Genomic DNA, 19,700 nt, shown 5'->3' on the forward strand with positions numbered 1-19,700 from the left:
GTGTAATTACAAATGTATTTCGGTAAGCCAGTGTGTGCATGAGCTTCAGCATATATTGAAAACAAAAAAGGGACAAGGTTCATGTTTCATTATTTGCAATTGATTATTTTTTTAAGAAGGGCAAAATCTGCCTCTCTCTCGCACCATTTTTGGTTCAAGCTGGATCAAAATTCACAAAGCCGGTAAATGTTTTTTTGGCAGCCTTAAATTGTGAATGAAAATATGTTGGTGTATTTAATCCTCGACTCATTTCCCCAAATATGTTTCTATATTTTTTTTTGGTTTGCTACATGTCTAGGAGCTGTGGTAAGGTCTTTTGTGCGAGCTGTTGCGACGGTCGGATGTCCCCGCCGAGCAAGAAGCCCCTGGACGTGTGCGGGACGTGCCGTGATGGCGTGCGGAAAGACGGAGCTCGCGTCAGCGAGTTTGAGACGCCTCAGACCGCCGCCTCCTCCAGCTGAACGCGTGTGGAACTCTTTCGAGTGCACACCTTGCACATTTTAATATTGCCAATAAAGTAATTGCATTTAAACTTGTAATATCTGTAGGACTAATGATAAACGTTGTTTATAATAAATGCATATTTGCTCCAGCTAAACACGTTTGCTGTTCTGCTTATTTAACTTTAAAACGGCGCCTAATGGCACTTGCAAAGAAATAGCCGACTGTGCTTTTTTTGTAACAGAAGCAGGGTGTTATTCCTCAGGCTCTGGTGAGCTTAGCAGTTTTGGAAAGAACTATCTCTATTATGATTGTCCTAATAAGTGTCCACATTGCAGCTGCCTTGCGAATGCGCACATAAAACTTTACACGTAAACTTAGAGTTTGGCCTCTCCAGAGCGATAACAATTCCCATATTCTATCTAAAAATAAATGTAACTTTTAGGGATGACGAAATTGGTGGGGTTAACAAGCTACTGTAACAAGGGTACGTCTATTGTCATGGGGATATATTTTAAAATGCCATAGGTAAATGATGGGAGAATGGCAAGAGTGTCCTGAGCAAGTGGTCCGTGAACCTGAAAAGAGCAAGGTGTTTTGTTTGTGCAGAGTATGTGAAATTTGTTTCTGGCCTGAGGATTAGGAATAAGAGTTTGCTCACTCTTGCTTCGTACCTCCAGCACTCACGCTGAGAGAGAAGGCCTCTGTACAGCCTCACACTCTCTGTTTGTAAGGTGTCATTAAAACAAAACAAAAACTTGTGCATCCAGCCTTAGAAACACAAGCGCAGAATGTTTTTTTGTAAATGGTGAAAATGTTTGAGTAAACGCTAAAAACCTCAGTTGTACAGTGTGGATATGATGGCAGCATATTTTGTCACATTTGCTTATTCCTAGTCCTGGGTAATACTGTGCACCAAATAGACTTTGACTTGAAGTAAAGAAATGTAAATGCTGTATATGTGGCACCTGTGAGGAGGAAGAAGGGGTGGGCGGGGGGGGGGTGGTCAGTGCCGATTGTGATAAATTGTACAGAACTGCATGTTGTGGAATTGGCAAGCGCACCAAGAATTGGAACAAATTCAAATTTGTAGTTGACAATGCATTGAGCATAGTAGTTTGCACATACGTAAGGCCTAATTTTCATTGGCTTAAAATGCTTATAATTTATTTGACCTTTTGTTTACAATTTAGTGATATTGCAATGCTTCATTATAAAAACTGTAGTGAAATTAATAGTTGTATGTGGTTTCTGAACAATGCAAACATTTGCTGTAATCATTTTTATTGACTGTTTATTATTGCTGCACGTTAGAACAATCCTAAAACCACCCAATAGGCTATCCAGCGGATCTAATTAGAGTTAACCTAAAAATACATCATTTCGTAAGAAACTTTTTTTCCATTACATATAAGTTATGTATTTGCATTCTGCAATTGAGGTACATTGTGCGTTAATGGAATTTATTATAAACAATTGGTTAAAGGATTCTACTCGAAAATATATTTAATGTTACAATTCATGTTGGCCTATGTTGGGTATAAAGTTAATAAATATATTTGGCTTTACAATTTTTTGTAAATGCTTGCTTTAAGCTTTTTATCTTTTACAATAAAAGCGTACCTATGGTTGCATTTGTTAAGGTGTACTATTTAGTCTCATATTTCATCGTTTTTATTGACAGTCTTCCCATTTGTGGCAGAATGCAGTGTTGCTGCACCAAAATATATTTACCCAGGCAACATTCCAGTTTAAAATTGGGTTCTGTATCAAATGAAACACTCCCAAAGGTTGGCCCAACCTGAAGTGAGCACCTGTGTTGATGAATTTTAAGCAATGTGGTGTGAACGACCCTTGCTGACCACTGGAATAAGTGCAAGCTACTGCACATGTTCCGTTTCTTTATCAGTAATTCAGATTATGGTAATAGCATTATTATTAACTAACGTACATTGATTTGCTCTTTGTTTTCTCTCCTTTAATCTGAACCAATTTCTGTGCCACTAATGGCAGTATTCAACCCATTTTAATAAAACGGTATCTTTGGTTGTAATATGCAACTTATTGCCAGTCTGGTTGAATGAAGTATGTGCACCTGTTTAAGTTCTATGTAAATTACTATCCTCGTATTACTCCGAGCGCTCTTAGATTCCAGTCGAGTCCAATTTCAGTTATGATTTGTGTAGCAAATTCCTATTTATTCATTTTTAATATTCGCTTAACCAGTAAATGTTATTCAATAACAAAAAAATTTGCTCTACTCTATTACTTGGTTATAACCTAGTATAGCTAGTATAACATACCCCTGTATTGCATTTACAGTGCATGCAATGTCAAGACTACAAGGCTGGCTTTGCACCCACATTCTATTATTTTAAATTCAATTTACTGTCGCTCACAATTGAAAAAAGTTTATTCCTTGCTAAATTAAAATAAGTAACTGAATGATGAAAGTCAATATTTACACTGGAAATTCTAGAACTTTAGTATTAAAATCATGTTAAGGATTACTTTTGCAATTGAATGTGCTGTACAAGTTTAAATACTTTAACTCTAGCTAATGGTAAATTAGGTCTGCTGACAAACAACAATTTATTTTGTCCTATTTGCATTTTCGTTTGTAATCAGTTGGATTCGGCTGTATACAACATTTCTCCACAATTCATAAAGTACACGGGTTGATTTGCTGCCGGAAATGTAGGTACATGATACATTCTGTATCCATAAACATTAAAAAAAACAAATGTAAGCATACAAATAAGTAATAAAATGCAGCAGCGAATCTTAAATGCCTTGGTAAAATATACTTTACATGCATTTACACTTTCTGAATGTTCTATTGTGTTTTTTTTTGTCCCAGTGCTTTGGACACCATACTCTGTTAATGGTAAATTGTTTCCTGTCTTCAGTATGGAGAAATGTGTCTTCTTTGTTTAAAAAGACGAAAAAAATTACACGATATGAAATAAAGCCTGTATATTTTGATCCTTAGCCATGCCCCAGGCTGGTGTGTAAGAGAATGTGAAATATGAATTTTGTTTTGTAATTTGTGATTTCAGTTTGAAACAGAGTTGGTGCTCTTGTTTTGATGCTTTGGAAGTGGCTGCTATGTAAGAATAAACACAAACAGGAAAAAAGGCTAACAATTGGAATTGAAGGTTTTGTACTACTAAATAAAAAAGGAATAAAACATCACTTTGCATATGGGTTGTGCTGTAGTGTAGTTTTTACTATTTACATGTGCTGATGAAAAACTATTAAACTCTATACCAATTTTAGAAAGGTATACTGTAATTACAATTGTGCATTCTCTCATTTCAGTGTCATGGTTAGTCGTGGTTTGAAGAAATGGCTCTTCACACCCCTTTGTTACAACTGCCACACCACACTTTTATTTTACTGGACATGCTTTAATCGTTTTGTGAACTGGCAAAAAGACATCGTTAACTAACAGAGACAATGTTCAGCCCGCAATGTCCCAAACAAATATTTTTTGAACATCCAAGGAAGGAATTACCTGGCTTATCAAACATTGAACGATACGTAACCCTGTTCGAGCAGGGAGGGGCTGCCACCACCGGAATCGAGGTACAGTATTTAAGAGTTGCCTCGTAACTGGTGAAATGCAATCCAGCACTCATAACAGACCCCGTCAATATGCTATTTGAAACTCGACACAAACTCATCCGTTGCATTTCACATGGCATCCAAAAGAAAGTGAAGACTGCACTATCAATCCCCTCCTGAATCAAAGCCTCTCCATGCGGTGTCAGTTTTGAGTGATGTTTGGTCAGTGCTGATTGAAGTGGTGGCCCAAGATCACAAGGTGTTTGGTACTAAAATTAATTAGTGTAGGCTGACACAGCACCCACAGCACCAACTATTGTTAGGTATCAGATAACTCCAGGTCATGCAGAAACTATTTACTGGACCACTCTGCCCCCTAATAGTGCGGGGCTCGATTATACACCACTTGGATCAGATAAACCATTCGACTCATTCCAGGGAGACCTCTGCCTGTACGCCAAAACTTTTCATGCCAATCGAGTTAAAGGGTCCTTTCCCTACCGAATGCCCCTTACTACCGCTGTGCAGATATTCCCCGCGCTGTCATGAAAGGGAGGGTGGAATCTCTTGGTGCTACCTAGGTAGAAAAATAATTTTAAAAAATCTGAATCTATAATTTGTATAAGGTCCGGCAGCACAGAAATAACTCGGTCAATACCCTGACGCCTGAAAATTTGAATTTGCTTGTTCTTCCCGTGGTCGCGTGGATTTTTCTCCCGGTCCTCCGGTTTATCCCCTCCGCATTTAGAATCAACATGCGTTTAAAGTATTTGGTTGTTTTACATGTCCATATGATGAGCCACTTCGTTGCGCTATTATTGGTGACCATAGCTGCATCAATCAGGTGGGGGTAGGGGGAGCTGATAGGGCTTCCTTGGCTGACCTGCGTATAATCGTTTCGACGCATATAACCCAACCCGCTTTCATACGATTCTCCCACACTCTGCAACTGTGGCCTGGTTTAGTATCATGTATCGGGGAGCTAAAATTAGAGTGATGGAGTGGCGTGTCATGTCACTGCTATTCACTTGCAGAAGCAGAGGAGGGGGCTGTTGTGCAGGTTCGCAACATTAAAGGTCAAATTCCTTCAATGAGCTCATTTCTGAGTAAAGTTGCAACCTTTTCCACAGACCAAATGCGGACATTTTTTTAGCCGAGGTTTTCCAAGACTTTGCAGAAAACTGATAAAAGTTCAACATATGGTAGTACATAATTTCCTGTCACCTGAGCTGATTCCATTTCCAGATTTGGGTCAAACTTGGAACAGGTGGCAACTCCATTGAGGAGAGGGAAAGTGCAAAGCTGCGTTACAATCAGGTTTTCATCAACATTCATTATTCTATAATTGGATTAACTTATGAATGCCTCTTCACTTCCACATTTGAGAAGATTCAATTATTTCTAAACTCTAACACTTTAGTGGTGATAGACCCAAGCTTGAGGAGCCAACATTTTCCAAAGTGGGAGAAATTCCTTTGCACTGGTCGGTCATGCTGCCTTCCTCAGTGATGATTTTCTTTCAGACTGGTTTATATGCAGTCCCGTGCTATGAATTTACCCCCCCCCCCCCACACAATTTGACCTTACAAGGCCGTTTTCCTGGCATTGATCCGTGACTGGTTACATAATTTCACAATGCCGTGGTGTTGGCATTATGCTGTTTGCGAGGAGCGTGCAACTAATGATGATCTGCTGTCATTTCAAAAACACGCGGCGTGCTTCGAATGCAATTGCATTGGGTGGCTTTTATCTTATGCTCGGACCTGCCAAAGCCAGGCGACAACGCCGTTTCATCGGTCGTTTGGAGGTGGCGCTCCGAGTACGCCGTTATTTACGCGAAATTCATGAGAATAGGTTTTCCCATTTTTTTTCTGACCAGAGGATGCCAAAAGGTACCCCTATTTGGCGTCCTCTGGTCGAACACCGTTTTGAGACGAGGCTCAAGAGAAAGCTGTCTCTGGTGTGGACCAATCAGTTTCAAAGACAATGCATATATTATCAGAGTATGTTTTTTAATGACGTGATTCCTTGTAAAAGGTTTCAGTTTGGTGTTTTAACATCTTAACACCTGTTTTATTGCCAGGAAAAGGGGGAAACCCATTCTCATATTACACTTATTTATTCCTCAACAGGTATAAATAAATATTCTGATTCTCGTTGAGTCGGGTCAGGTGGGTGGGTCGGGGGGGGGGGGGTTAAACCCGTCGATATCGTGCGACGGACGTTCACTGGTCACTCGCTGACCACAACCACTGAGTTGAGTGACCTTCACGGTGACCCCGGCTGCGGTGGGAGGTTGGGCTACACGTGGATGGATCCTGGCTCAGGACGTTAACCCGTTGAGCCAGTGGCTCATGGTTGCCAGGAAGACCCCACAATCGGTGGGAGTCACAACCGCCCCATTAGTGCCACCGAGGTGTCCCCAATGTGACGTTGTCGGTCCAGTTCAAGCGATCGCGAAATGAGCGCCCCACATGAGGCCACGGTTTGGAAAGCCCCCCCCCCCTGTCTATTGAGTTCACATTTCCTGCACTGTTAATGTGGTTAAAATATTCATAATAACGGTTTTTGGGTTAGATCGCGTTTATTTATAAATGTGTCGTAACCCTCCACCACCCGACACGGCCAATCAGCAAAAAAAAGTGTCACGTTGACAAAAGACAAATAATTCACTACTTTAGCCCACCGGTGTGTTGAAGAGTGAATCCACATTTACAGTGAATTGCCCGATGATGCTGGATGTATTTACCAGCGAAACGTCGTACTCAAACTGTAAATGTGGATTCACTCTTCAACACACCGGTGGGCTAAAGTAGTGAATTATTTGTCTTTTGTCAACGTGACACTTTTTTTGCTGATTGGCCGTGTCGGGTGGTGGAGGGTTACGACACATTTATAAATAAACGCGATCTAACCCAAAAACCGTTATTATGAATAATATTGGTCGCGAAAGCCTACGTGTTAAAGTGGTTAAAATAATTACTGTATACTGCATGGATTAATGTATTTGTCATACATACAGTTCTGTGTCGAACTATGACCCATATCAGAGTGTCCTTGCCTACAAACATCTGGCAGTTCACCACCAGCAACTGGGCCAAGCGAGCCTCGACTACTGATGATGAGATACTGAATATCGAAAACGATCTATTTTTGTTATTTTCGCTTGTGTTGAACAAATGCTGCTGAAATAATGCACTCCCAGAAGTGTGTGGCGGCTGATGATCTGATGTGTAAACAACACTTCTTTAAAAAAATAGACATATGTGACAAGACAGATATGTGGAGGAGGAGGAGGCGTAGATATAGCCTGCTCATTTCGTGAAGCTTGAAATGCTGTACATTAGTAGCCACGGCCATTCCACTGCTGGATCAACGACCTCCGGCAAGCCGCTGCGTCTCACGATCCCGCGACCGAAACATTCATCGCAAGCCGCCTCGCACAACAGCTGATTTCACCGCTCCGTCTCCGCGATGGGCGTCCTCTCGGGAGCGGTATCGTTCCTAACAAAAAAAAAATCGGTTTGCCATTCTCTCATTAGGGTCGACTGCCGGCCACAGTAAATCCGTGTTCCGAGTACAGTACCGTTTCAAAATTAAATAAAAGGTTTCTAAAACGACACGATGGGTTTTCCTGCACTGCCATCTGCTGCTCACGGTCATCTTTTAACATCATCTCCACCCTCATCGTGGTCATCATTCGAGGCACTAACCCACAAGGGCTCAAGAAGAAAAAAAAAACACGCCGCCTTCGTTTGCGGGTGATTTGGTCACAAATGTCTCATGCCGGAGTCTAAGACACTCCGGTGTGAATAAGGTTATACGAATTTAATCGAAACTATATATATTTTTTACATTTGACCAGTTAATGCCCCACTGAGCTATAAATAGCTCTTTTTTTCACCAGCGACCTGGCTATCACAAATTATAGCTCAACGAATTTGAGCTTCTCGTGACCTGGAAAATTTATAGCAGCCGAAAAAAGCACTCTAAAACGCGTGATGTTGATTCGAAATGTGGAGGACCCCGAGAAAAATCCACGCCACCACGTGGAGAGACACCACAAACTCCAAATATACTGGCAGGTGGCAGGGTCACGATCGAACCCACGACCTCCTGTATACCAAGCGAGGTAGTTAACATCTCCTAGCCACCGTGATGATGATGAGAGAGAGACAAGGCCCAAATATACAGCAGGCGTCAGGATCGGGATTGAATCCGCGACCTCCTGTATACCTAGCGAGGTAGTTAACATCTCCTAGCCACCGTGATGATGATGAGAGAGAGAGACACGCAAACTCCAAATATACAGCAGGCGTCAGGATCGGGATTTAACCCGCGACCTCCTGTATACCAGGCGAGGTAGTTAACATCTCCTAGCCACCGTGATGATGATGATAATGAGACACACAAACTCCAAATATACAGCAGCAGGCGTCAGGATTGGGATTGAACCCACGACCTCCTGTACACCAGGCGAAGTAGTTAACATCTCCTAGCCACCCCTTATCTGATCACAACACACACACACAACCAAATGTACCGGATTTTAAGACGCACCGACAACGCCGCAACGGAAACGCACGTGGCCGGGAGGGGTGGCGGGCGAGGGTGGAGACGAGTCACGGAGGGGCGGCCACAAGGCACGGTGCATGGAGCTCCTGTCGAGAGGGCGTCGTTCTCCCTCTCTCCTCTCTCTCTCTTGAGTCCAACACCGGCGGTGAGACGATTCAGGCGAGGGCCGTCGAGAAGGCTGCCCGACCGGTGTGGGGCCAATCCGTTTCAAAAGGCAATGCGTATCTCATTATTATTGTTACTACATATCGTCAGATAGATGTTTTGGCAAGAAGGGATATGTTTAACGCCCAGTAGACTTTCGAGACCAAATGTCATCTATAACATAGAGGGGTTTTTTTTGTGGTTAGGTGGAGTAAATATAAATGTGTGAATTTAACACGTAGGCTTTCGCGACCAATATCATCCGTAATATTTTTTTGTGTTAGATCGCATAAAAAATATAAATGTGTCGTTAAAACCAGCCACCACCCGACACAGCCAATTAGTAAGGGTTGTCACGTAAACAGAACGTGGCCAATTCGTCACTAGTACAGCACACCGGTGTGTTGGAGAGCCAAGCCACAACATTTACAAGTACGACGTTTCGCCACTAATAATGAACCGCACGCGGGACTTGTGGTGAACATGCAAACAAAACGCGCTCTGACAATAATAGATGCATGTTTTGTTTGCATGTTCACCTACAAGTACGTGTGGTTAATGCAGTACTTAACTCCTTGCAAAATGTTTCTATTTGGTGTGTGACCATCTTAACACCTGTTTTATTTTCTTTGGTTCTTTCGGTAAAGTCACGTAGAATGAGAATAAAATAATAAATTGATAAAATAAAATAACACAATAATATTCTCACGACGTTTCGGCCACAACACAAGCGGCCTTCATCAGGTGAAGGGACGAGACTGTCTGGAGGACAGCGCTGGAGTGAGAAAGCCACGCTGAGATCACGACCTTTAAGCTGTGTGAGAAGAAACAAAGCGCCTTGACAAAGGAATTAGCATAGAATTTAGCATTGAAATAGCTGAGTGATTAGCTTGTGACTGGTCACAGAAAAGGCTATGTTAAAGTTAAATCATACACATCCGCAGAGGCACCCCTTGACAAAGGAATTATCATAGAATTTAGCATTGAAATAGCTGAGTGATTAGCTTGTAACTCGTCACAGAAATAGTTATGTTAAACAAATCAAACAGGAGAATTTAGCATTGAAATAACTAGGCGAATTTAGCATAGAAATAGCTGAGTGATTAGCTTGTGACTGGTCACAGAAATGGCTATGTTGAAGTCAAGGCCTACACATCTGAGCTATTCACAGTAACTGGGTATACACTACAATATATAATGAATACTATATAGTGAACTTTACCGAAAGAACCAAAGAAGATGAATCCTTGCAGTCACGAAAGCTTTAAATCGAAACCTGTGTTATTGCCAGAAAGGTTAAAACCTCATCTTATTTTTGCATAGTTTAGTTGTATTTGCATATATTTTTTTAAGCGAGTTGTTTGCCTTTCATATACTTTGCACTCTTAAAGTGTTTTTGTAACGTTTATTGTTGTTGTAACGTTACGACCCAGCTCCTACTGCACGTCTGTGACAGAGAGCTTTGCAGCTCATCGGATTCTTCCTGGTTGTCAACGTGTATGGAAATCGCACAGCGCATAGGCGTATGCGCGCTGCCATTGGCCGTCGCTCCCACGCGCGGGCCTCGGCGCGCTCGTGCGATTGGCTCCCTCGGTCGCGCGCTCGACCAATCGGAGACGGGCGCGTCGATGCGCAGTGGGGAATTTGAAACACGAGGGTTCGGGGGTGGGGGCTGGCGGGAGGGGTGGGCGGGGGTTGGCGGAGGGGCGGGGCTGGCGGAGGGGCGGGGGCTAGCGAAGGGGCGGGGCTGACGGGGGAAGGGGCGGGGCTGGCGGAGGGGCGGGGCTAGCGGAGAAGCGGGGCTGACGGGGGGAGGCGCGGGGCTGGCGGGGGGAGGGGCGGGGCTGGCGGGGGGAGGGGCGGGGCTGGCGGGGGGAGGGGCGGGGCTGATACTAAACCAGGGACGATGGCGACCGCGTCCGAGGCGGAGCGAGCAGTGCTGGTAACGACAGCGACGATGACGATCATGACGATCATGATCATGACGACGATGATGATCATGACGATGATGATTGGTGGTGGTGATGGTGGTGATGGCGATTATTATTAACGATGACGACGACGATGTTCTTGACTGGATGATGATGCCGGATTGTATTACGTCCGAAGAGCGTCCAATGCGGCGTCGTGCGTGAAGGCCGGACAAGTCGTCTCGTACAGGGCTGGTCCAGATGTCTCGTGACCCCCCTTCCACACCACCATTTAATTCTCTAAACCTTTGCATGTTTTTTTTGTTGTTGTATTACCAGTGGGTGCGAAAACAGAAATTAATAAGCATAAAGGAACGTAAGAGTTAGCGGTGGGTGGGTCACAAGACATCTGGACCAGGGAGTAAGCGGCGTTGTATCTCGATGATGGCAGGCACTGGTGGTGGTGTTGGTGGGAGTCGAGTCCCATGTTCCGTGGTTCTGCTCGGAGTGGCCTGTGGTTCTCGGCACACCGCAGCAGAGTCTTTACATTCCCGCTCGCGCTGCGACCATGTGTCCGCGGGGGTTTTTTTTTTGCCGGCGTGTTTGCGAGTTGCAAACGTTGGGCGACTGCAGGACACGCGTTGATTCGATCCGTGAAACGTTCCCCGATTGGTCGTGAATGAACGCGAAAGCGTGAACGTCGATTATGCACGTTGCGTGTCGAACTTCTTTCGCGCCCTACATTGGCCAACGGTGCTCATCGGAGGCGCGGGAGGAGAGAAGGACGCGCTTTGATTGCGTTGATGATCACTTGTTACATTGCATTTTTTGGCTTTTATTTTGGTGATTTCGAAAACGGTTTTGCTTTGGTTTTGGCCATGTTTTTGTTTATTGTAGTACGGAGTTTGACTGATGGTCTTAATCTTAGTTATCTTGTGGTTGTTGTTGTTGTTATTTGACTTGCATCCCACTGGGATTTTTCGCACACAGCGTTGTTGGTGTACGGTGCTATTTCAGAAATATTTTGATTGTTTTTTTTCCCCGTGGATTTTCTGTTTGCACAGTCACACATAATCACTTTAAGATGTTTTTTTCTTGTTCGTGTTTTTTTGTTTGTTGAGGTTGCACCCGATTCAAGAGCCGAATGGCTCACAGGGCTATACCAAAATAAATAAACTATGCAACTATGAAACTATTGACCACAGTTGCACAGTTGTTGTGGGTGCCTTGTGATGGCTATCACGCTGGACTTGTCTTCAGAGGTCGCCGGGGTCGATTCTATCTCCCGGCCTGGCAGTTGAAACAATGGGAAAGTTTATATTCTTAGTTCTTTCGGTAAAGTCACGTTGAAGGGAAACAATAAAATAATAATATATATATAAAACAATAAAAATTCTCACGACGTTTCGACCATAACACAAACGGTCGTGAGAATTTTTATTGTTTTACATATATTTTATTATTTTATTGTTTCCCTTCAACGTGACTTTACCGAAAGAACTAAGATTATGAATTACTGCAGTCACGAAAGCTTTAAATCAAAATTTAATGGGAAAGTTTGTTTCAATTGTCCCACCGTCCATAAATGACGTCACTCGATTTTGGACGATTTTTGACCCCCCCCCCTTCAAATATGACGTCACAAAGCTCTGTCCCCCCCTCCCCCTCGTATTTAATGTGGCGCTGCACTCTGATGTAGGAGTGTTATGACAATTCTATATTTATTTAAAGTTGCGCATTTTTATGTGACGTCACATTTCTCACCACCCCCCCTCCTCGTCACACATCGTCACAAATATCTGACCCCCCCACCCCTTTAGGTGCGTGACGTCATTTATGGACGGCCCCTAAACCCCTCTGCCCACCCAGCAGTAGACATGAGTACAGCACAGCTGATAGGTAGGTGGTGCATGTGGTGAGGTAAAGTGTGAGGTCTCCCACCTCATTCAAGACGTCTGGCCAATGTGGAAGAGTAGGCCAAATACCCTCATTAGAGTCTAGAGGGTCCGTTAGTTACTCGTTCGTGTGACTTGCTGGCGGACGGGTCTCCACTACGGAGTACCTGTAGAGGGAATTTGGCCTACTCTTTCATGCTGGCCAGATGTGTTGACCGTGCGAGTACCCACATTTTACCTTGCCACAAGTTAACTGCCGATTGCCTAGCTGTGGTATACCCATATTCATACTGTCGTGTGGACAAAGGCAGATGGATTTCAACAACTCGACCAGTGTTTCAGCTGGCATTCCAAGAGATTTAATTGAATTGACAACCCCAGTTACTGCAAGTCCAGTTTCAAAAATATATGAAGCAAGCATTCTCTTAATTTCGTAACATTTTAAAACAACGGCAACTTTTTTGGTGGGCACAAAGCTCGCAACCAACTGAGGATTGAATCGTTAATTTAAAACGAAAAACAACGTTACATTTACAGTGCTATACCGTAAGACATTCACGGACACAACACCCACTGCAAAGCTGTAAGTGGAAATGATTGTGTTGGTGTTTTGTTGTTGTTGTTGTTACAGCACGAAGAGTTCCAGTGGTTGTTGAGAGAGGAGGTTCATTCCGTGCTCAGTCACCTGCAGGACATTTTGAAGGTGATCACACTGTGTTGATGAAATCAAGCCTGTTTGCCGGTAAAGCGCTTTTTGTCATGTCAAACAGGACACAAGTTGTTGAGTGTTGCCCGCTTTGTTGTTTATACAACACTGGCGGTGTAACTGCAGCGTATACCAGAGGTCTGTCAGTGGACACAAATTAACTGAAGTAAAATATTAAGTATTTCGTCACCTATGACCAAATCACCCACAATGCACCCCCAATCCTGTTCGATGTCAAGCGAAGCAGAGGTTGAGCCTGGACAGTGCTTGGATTGGTGGCCAGCATGCAAAACAGTTTGTTATAGCCTGCCGCAATACTACATTGTGTGCAGCAGAGGACATCGCAGCAAAAATCTAACGTACTCTACATATATGTTCTCATATCCACTTTCACCGGCCTGCGCTGACCAGCATGGTGAAGTATGGTGAAATAACCTCCACAACCTGCATGGCGATAAGAGGTCCTCATCCAGTGGATTGACAAAGGGCTATACGTGCACAATATCGTTAGGTAAAATAAGTCTTTATTTAAAAATGTGTCAATGAGAATCAAGGTCACTGACATGTGGTTATGTAACATGGGAAGTTGGCATTTGCAATATAGAATCCCACATTGATGTAGTATTCTGAAGCTATGAGCACTTTCCCACAGTAGTCTGGGCTACTGTTTTTACTTTCCAACTGCCGTGAGGACAGCATTGATGCATGAATTAAAAAAAGTTTTCACCGTGGAATGTCCCATGTGTTTTTGTGTGTATTGCAGGAGGGATGTAAGCGGTTTGTGTTGCCAGGTAGGGAGGAAGACTGCCAGGTGAAACAAGAAAACTTTATCCTCGGCAGCTCAACGTAAATATACTTGTTTATACGTTAATCACTACATTTCTATTGCAATAGCAAGAACGAAAATCAAACGGCAAGTGATATTCAATCTAGATTTGAAGTTTTCGTGACTGCAGGGATCCATACTCTTTGGTTCTTTCGGTAAAGTCACGTGGGTAGAAAATATTTTAGTATTTTTATTTTATACCTACGTGACTTTACCGTAAAGAACCAAAGAGTATGCAGCAAGTGATGTTGTTTTCATATAGTTTACCTTTTACTTTTTTTCCCACACAGGTCTGATGCAGTAAAGGGTGTGCTAACTCTTAATGGAGATACTCTTTGTCAGGCGGTAAGTCTGTTGATGAACATGGAGGGACTGACACGCAGATGAAGCTTCTATGTACAATAAATACATAAGAATGTTCTTCAACGATATTTACTGGCGGGCCATATAATAAAAGAAGCTTGTGCCGGTGGGCCACATGATGTTATCTCCCACGTGCAACGCTGTTACGTCACATGGTGTCCTGACGTCACGTTTGTACATGTGACCACTAATATGTACCCTTTGTTTACAAGTCTCTTATTGGTTGTTTATCTCCCTCAACTACAGCTGCTGTTATAACCATTATTTTTACTGACACATGACATTTCCTGACCTCTGTGTTATACCCCTTCTGTGCCACCAGAATAATTTATTTGTGGTGATTGCTGCTGCTTTTCCTGTCGTCCATACCCGCTCTGTCCTTGGCATTGTCTGCTTGTCTCCATCACTGTACTCCCTTGTTCCTGTTGTTCACCTCTACCTCCTTCACTTTGTCCACCTTCCCCACGCTTTCTGAGCTCATCAGCCTACTCTCTGGGCCCCATCAGCACACCCTGTGCAGTGTAGGAGGGAGGGGAAGGCAAGGATGAATGGCTGTGTTGTGTTTTATGCTTACTGTACACGTCAGAGAAATTCATGTCGATTGATAAAACTACCGAGGGTGTGAATCCCTCGCCAAATGTTGAGATTTAGGAGAGGTCTGTCAGTAATGCATGGCAAATCTCCCTATGAACATACACCTCAAAGTACACGTAGCTCCTTTAAACAGTGTTTACGGAAGCGTCTAGCAGGTGACGTCATGCCTCTTGACCAATAGGATTTTGCGTTTCTTATCGCCAATCCCATGTCTGATCAGCCCACCATCTCTCCAATGTACTATAGTTAGAAGCAAAATATTGACAGGTTTGTCTTATTCACTGAGGGACCCCCAGCAGTAATCTGAATAGTTAATGTTTGCTGGTAAAATTGATTAAATGAGCAAGCCAATCATGAGGGAATGTAGTCAGCATGCACTTGTTTAATGAGTGTTTGGTTTACACTGCTGACGGTATCCCTTGGATTGCTGGCAGATATTTGATATATACTTGGTGATACATTTCTAGATGCCCCACTCATTTCTAATTACTCTCTTCATAGGTGCTTGAATAATTGTGATAACAAGAGTGTTACTATATTTTAATAATACACGTTTTGGGATTGGTGAGAGACATGCAGAGACTTTGAAATTAAATGGTATTTTATCTCTAGTTTCTCCCTATTAGTGGGGTGCGTCTGTGTAAATGGATCACCGTGTACACAAAGAGAATGTCAAGCCAGAATTAATGGAAAATTAATGTTTGCACTTCCCTGTGAATGGTGGTGCAGGATCTACATATAAAGCTTTTGAAGGCAAACCAGATGCTACACACAGTATTCAGAGAAGATAAGCAGTGGAAAATGCAACAGGTTTGTGAGACATTTGCTTTTTCAACAGTTTACATGCGTAGTGACCGACTTGGAGACGTAACTTCTTGGAGGCATACTCTTTGGTTCTTTCGGTAAAGTCACGTAGTTACAAATAAAATAAAGTAAAACAAATCACGACATTTCGATGGCAACACAAGCGGTCGTCATGACGACCGAAAGAACCAGAGAGTATGGATTCCTGCAGGAACGAAAGCTTCAAATCATTATTGGAGGCAATTCTTTCATTAAACACCGAGCACACTTTTGTACACTTTATACAATACACACCCTACACTGTTACACACACTCTCCGTCCCTCGCTTATACGCAACTCTACGCTGGTTGCTCGCCTACACACAACGCTAGCCGTCTGACACTGACGGCGCTGAACCGAGACAGCTAACTACCGTCTAGCAGCGCAGTTATCAAGTGGAGAGGACAGCGACGAATGCAACGATCTTCAACAGCAACGACGACAACAGGGATCCCACACCAAACAACAGCGCCGAGCTCCTGCTCGGGGTGTCCCCTTTTAGCCTGTTAGCGTGGCCTCGCTCCGCCCAGGCCAAGCCCCCCTTCTGGAACCTACTAGCGGGCTCTCGACTTCTGCCTGCCGTAACCTTTACCCGAGATCCCTCTCGGGTCTATCACGTGGCCTTGCTGTCAGTCAGGGCTGCTTCAAGCTGCAGATCCCCTTTCCTGCCCGCAGGCAGCGCTATGCTGCTTAGTGACCATTTCTATGTCAAACCACATGGACTTATAAAGCACGAATATTGAAACATGCACATTCATATACACGCACAACACACGCATTTACATGAATGCATATTGTACACAATACGTTTTTTTTCGATATGTATAAAACATTCCTTCCATGCTATCATGTTTTACATATTTCAGTACTTTAAATACAGCACAGCTAAGCTATTTATAACTCAAACTACAATGTTATGCGCATGATTTACATGTATGCCGAGTAAAAAAAAAACACTTGTTTTGCTGAGGACTCTAACATCATCGATGACCAACACCTCTCTAGCCCTTGCGTTCTCTGCTATAAAGTATGAACCATTAATGAGAAGTGCTAGGAGATGATTCTCCTTTTTTACACAGGTGCAGGATGCTGGAAATCACCTTCATCAGGCATACCGGCTCGTCAACAGCAAGGACCAAAGCTACCAGTTCAAGACGGGCACGGAAGTGAACAAGGTAAAATAACCGCATTGACGTAGCTAACACTGCGGACTGCATCGATATGCTTGCTTGATTTACGTATTGTGTAACGTTTCATGTCACCTTATGCAACGACTACAGCTGATGGATGCGGTGATGCTGCAGCTGAACCGTGCCCGCAACCGCCTCGCAACACCCGCCGCTATGACCCTGCCAGACCTTGCAAATGGCAGTGCTGCCGTAAGTCCTCACGTCAACTTGTTCTATATAAGATGAGCAGTAGTGCAGAGGTCAGTGCTAATTATTCACAATCCATGCCGAGCATGATTTTGTTGACACTAGTGTTATATGTTTGTATATGATACGTAATTTCAACATGTAACCGTGCACAGTATTCGCTCACTTGAATATAGAGAATGACTCATAGGAGCGGGGGACCGCAGGTAAATGGGAAAGGCAGCGAGGCAGTGAGCTTGGCACCAAATTGTCCTATTAAGGTAATATTGGCCATTGAGGAAAGTGTTCACATGTGTGTGGGAGCAACTCTAACCCATACAGATGGAACAGATGGCCACATTTTAGCTGTACTGCCTTCTAGCAAGCCAGGGTATGGCACCTCGACGCCCACGGGAAAGGAGTTTCACAACATTTGTGTGATCCACCAACCTTCGTCTCGACAGTGCTGGATTATAGGTTACGTGCAAAGCCACCAAGTGCCCGGCATGTGTGTTGCGTGTTTGCGTTTGTTACTTTTCTAGTGTATGTTCAACCCTGCGCTGCCGCAGGATCTGCTGGTTAATTTCTACATTCATCACAACAAGCTCTGCCTGGTGCTCTACCAAGTGCACTCTCTGCAGCCAAATGCTAACAAGGTTTGGGACACACTCTCCACAAATATTGTACCATTTAATGTTTTGAAAAATGTGAACCTCACAGTTGAATATGTTTTGTTGACATCAGATAAATATAATGCTGCTTTTGGTGAACTACCAACCTGTATGATGTAGCTCTTGAGAATATGTATCTTTTACTCATTACTATTTCCTTAGTAACTAATATTGACTTATATTCTTGGTTCTTTCGGTAAAGTCACGTAGAAGAACCAAGAAGAAGAATCCCTGCAGTCACGAAAGCTTTAACTCTAAATTTAATATTGACTTGTTTTTAGCAGGCAGCTTTTTTATTTAGCGTTGTTAACTGTTCTGTCAAATATAAAAAAAATGTGACAAATATATTTGAAAAACTCGACTGGATAGTTATTACCTTGTGTTGTTTTACAGAATTTCAAGCCATCAGGAGGCTCGGTCTGTCATGCTCCTGGCTCCATGTTGTGAGTGACCTAGATAATATGACAAGTTAATGGTTCATCAGATTTTCACATATGGCGTCTAATCATTTTACATGCTCTTAACTGGAGAGTTAAAAGATAGGTTATATTGAAGCAGACATGTATTTTTGAAAATTCATAACTTGCAAATAATATCTGAAGTTTGTAATCAAAGTTATTTTTCATGACAAAACTTTGATGTCTACTGCTATTTGATTGCACCTTCTGAAACCCCATTGCAATTATTTGCTTGTGTGATGCTCAGCGAATTCATGGGGCAGAAGTATGAGGTCATCCAGACCCACAAGGTAGAGAGTGTTGTGCCATGGCTGGGAGATGGACTCCTGTTTCTCACTCTTGCCCTGCAGCTGTGTCAGCAACTTAAAGATAAGGTAAGGGTGGAAATGTTTTCCTCTGCACTCAAAACTTTGGATTAGGTGTTTTTTTAAAACTAATAATCCTGCAAACATTGTTATTAAAGAACGTTTATTCCTCCAGGTTTCTGTCTTTTCAAACTACTGGACGCAGATGCCACACTGAGCCCTGTCTGCATGCCCTTGTCCATGGAAATAAGTGAAATGAAAGCAATGATTCGTGATTTTTTTGGGCAGAATTGGGTTTGTATTATTGGACCACTATAAAATATTACTTGGACACAATCAAGACAGTTTTATTTATACTACTTAAGATTTTTCCAGTTGTGTTGTATCGGTCTGTGATATGCTTTGCTTTGTATGACGTGTTTTCAGCAACATGTCCAACGTTTCAGTCCACATGCTGGGAGAGAATTAAGTTCAGTGTAGGACCTAACACATGGAACGAAACATATAACTGAAAAAAACACTTGAGCTACACAGCTAATCCTTTAAGTGATGTATATTCTTTGGATAAACCCACTGGTGTGTTGAGTGAATGTTTGTGAGAACATCACATGTTCCAAATAGTGTACATTTTAATTTGGTTAATTCGTGAGAATGTGCTTTAAAATAACTAAATCCTAAAATAATAGTGCTCGACTTGTGTAATTGTTGTAAACATGTATGTCATGTCATTTTGATTTACGGTATTAAAAATAAATTGCACTTTAATGGGTTGTCTTGTGATGTAATTGTATACAAAGTAACAAAAGGTAACACGTCTCATTGTATCCACATTCATATTTCCCAACTCCAAATTTAAACTGGCATTTACTAATTGGCGTAACCGGCATCTTGTATACGTGTATGCAAATATTGACTTAAAGCTTTCGTGACTGCAGGAATTCATATTCTTTGGGTCTTTCGGTAAAGTCACGTAGATAGGTTCAAAGAAAATAACAATAATCACAAAAAACTACGACGTTTTGATCGCAACGCAAGCGGTCGTCATC

The 19,700-nt window shown here is 42.8% G+C and overlaps 2 protein-coding genes across 9 annotated transcripts in view; both read left to right on the forward strand.

Annotated features, from left to right (window-relative positions):
* The window catches only part of LOC116939148 (phosphatidylinositol-3,5-bisphosphate 3-phosphatase MTMR3-like), a 50,992-nt gene extending 47,349 nt beyond the window's left edge, over positions 1 to 3,643 (forward strand). For all 8 annotated transcript variants that reach the window (XM_032947198.2, XM_032947197.2, XM_032947204.2 and 5 more), the window contains one exon: positions 299 to 3,643. In XM_032947198.2, the coding sequence (XP_032803089.1) occupies positions 299 to 461 (163 nt within the window). In that variant the 3' untranslated portion in view covers positions 462 to 3,643. The remainder of the gene's footprint in view (positions 1 to 298) is intronic.
* A 6,951-nt stretch (positions 3,644 to 10,594) lies between these two features.
* ROGDI (rogdi atypical leucine zipper) lies at positions 10,595 to 19,419 on the forward strand. The gene is made up of 11 exons (XM_032947206.2): positions 10,595 to 10,669; positions 13,164 to 13,235; positions 14,002 to 14,084; positions 14,355 to 14,409; positions 15,751 to 15,831; positions 16,945 to 17,040; positions 17,146 to 17,244; positions 17,763 to 17,876; positions 18,285 to 18,334; positions 18,597 to 18,723; positions 18,830 to 19,419. The coding sequence occupies exons 1-11, from the start codon at positions 10,634 to 10,636 to the stop codon at positions 18,869 to 18,871; spliced, it is 855 nt and encodes a 284-aa protein (XP_032803097.1). The 5' UTR covers positions 10,595 to 10,633; the 3' UTR covers positions 18,872 to 19,419.
* Positions 19,420 to 19,700: the final 281 nt, after the last annotated feature.

Source organism: Petromyzon marinus, chromosome 5 (assembly GCF_048934315.1).
Source record: "Petromyzon marinus isolate PM22_M1 ecotype Great Lakes invasive population chromosome 5, UKy_Petmar_22M1.pri1.0, whole genome shotgun sequence".
Taxonomy (NCBI): domain Eukaryota; kingdom Metazoa; phylum Chordata; class Hyperoartia; order Petromyzontiformes; family Petromyzontidae; genus Petromyzon; species Petromyzon marinus.

What these genes read in the sequence shown, in the direction of transcription:
- ROGDI (XM_032947206.2), top strand. Translation starts at nt 10,634, where the DNA reads ATGGCGACCGCGTCCGAGGCGGAGCGAGCAGTGCTG. An exon ending in CGGGCACGGAAGTGAACAAG is followed by an intron (nt 17,041 to 17,145) that starts GTAAAATAACCG and finishes CAACGACTACAG; the next exon opens with CTGATGGATGCGGTGATGCT. An exon ending in CATGCTCCTGGCTCCATGTT is followed by an intron (nt 18,335 to 18,596) that starts GTGAGTGACCTA and finishes TGTGATGCTCAG; the next exon opens with CGAATTCATGGGGCAGAAGT.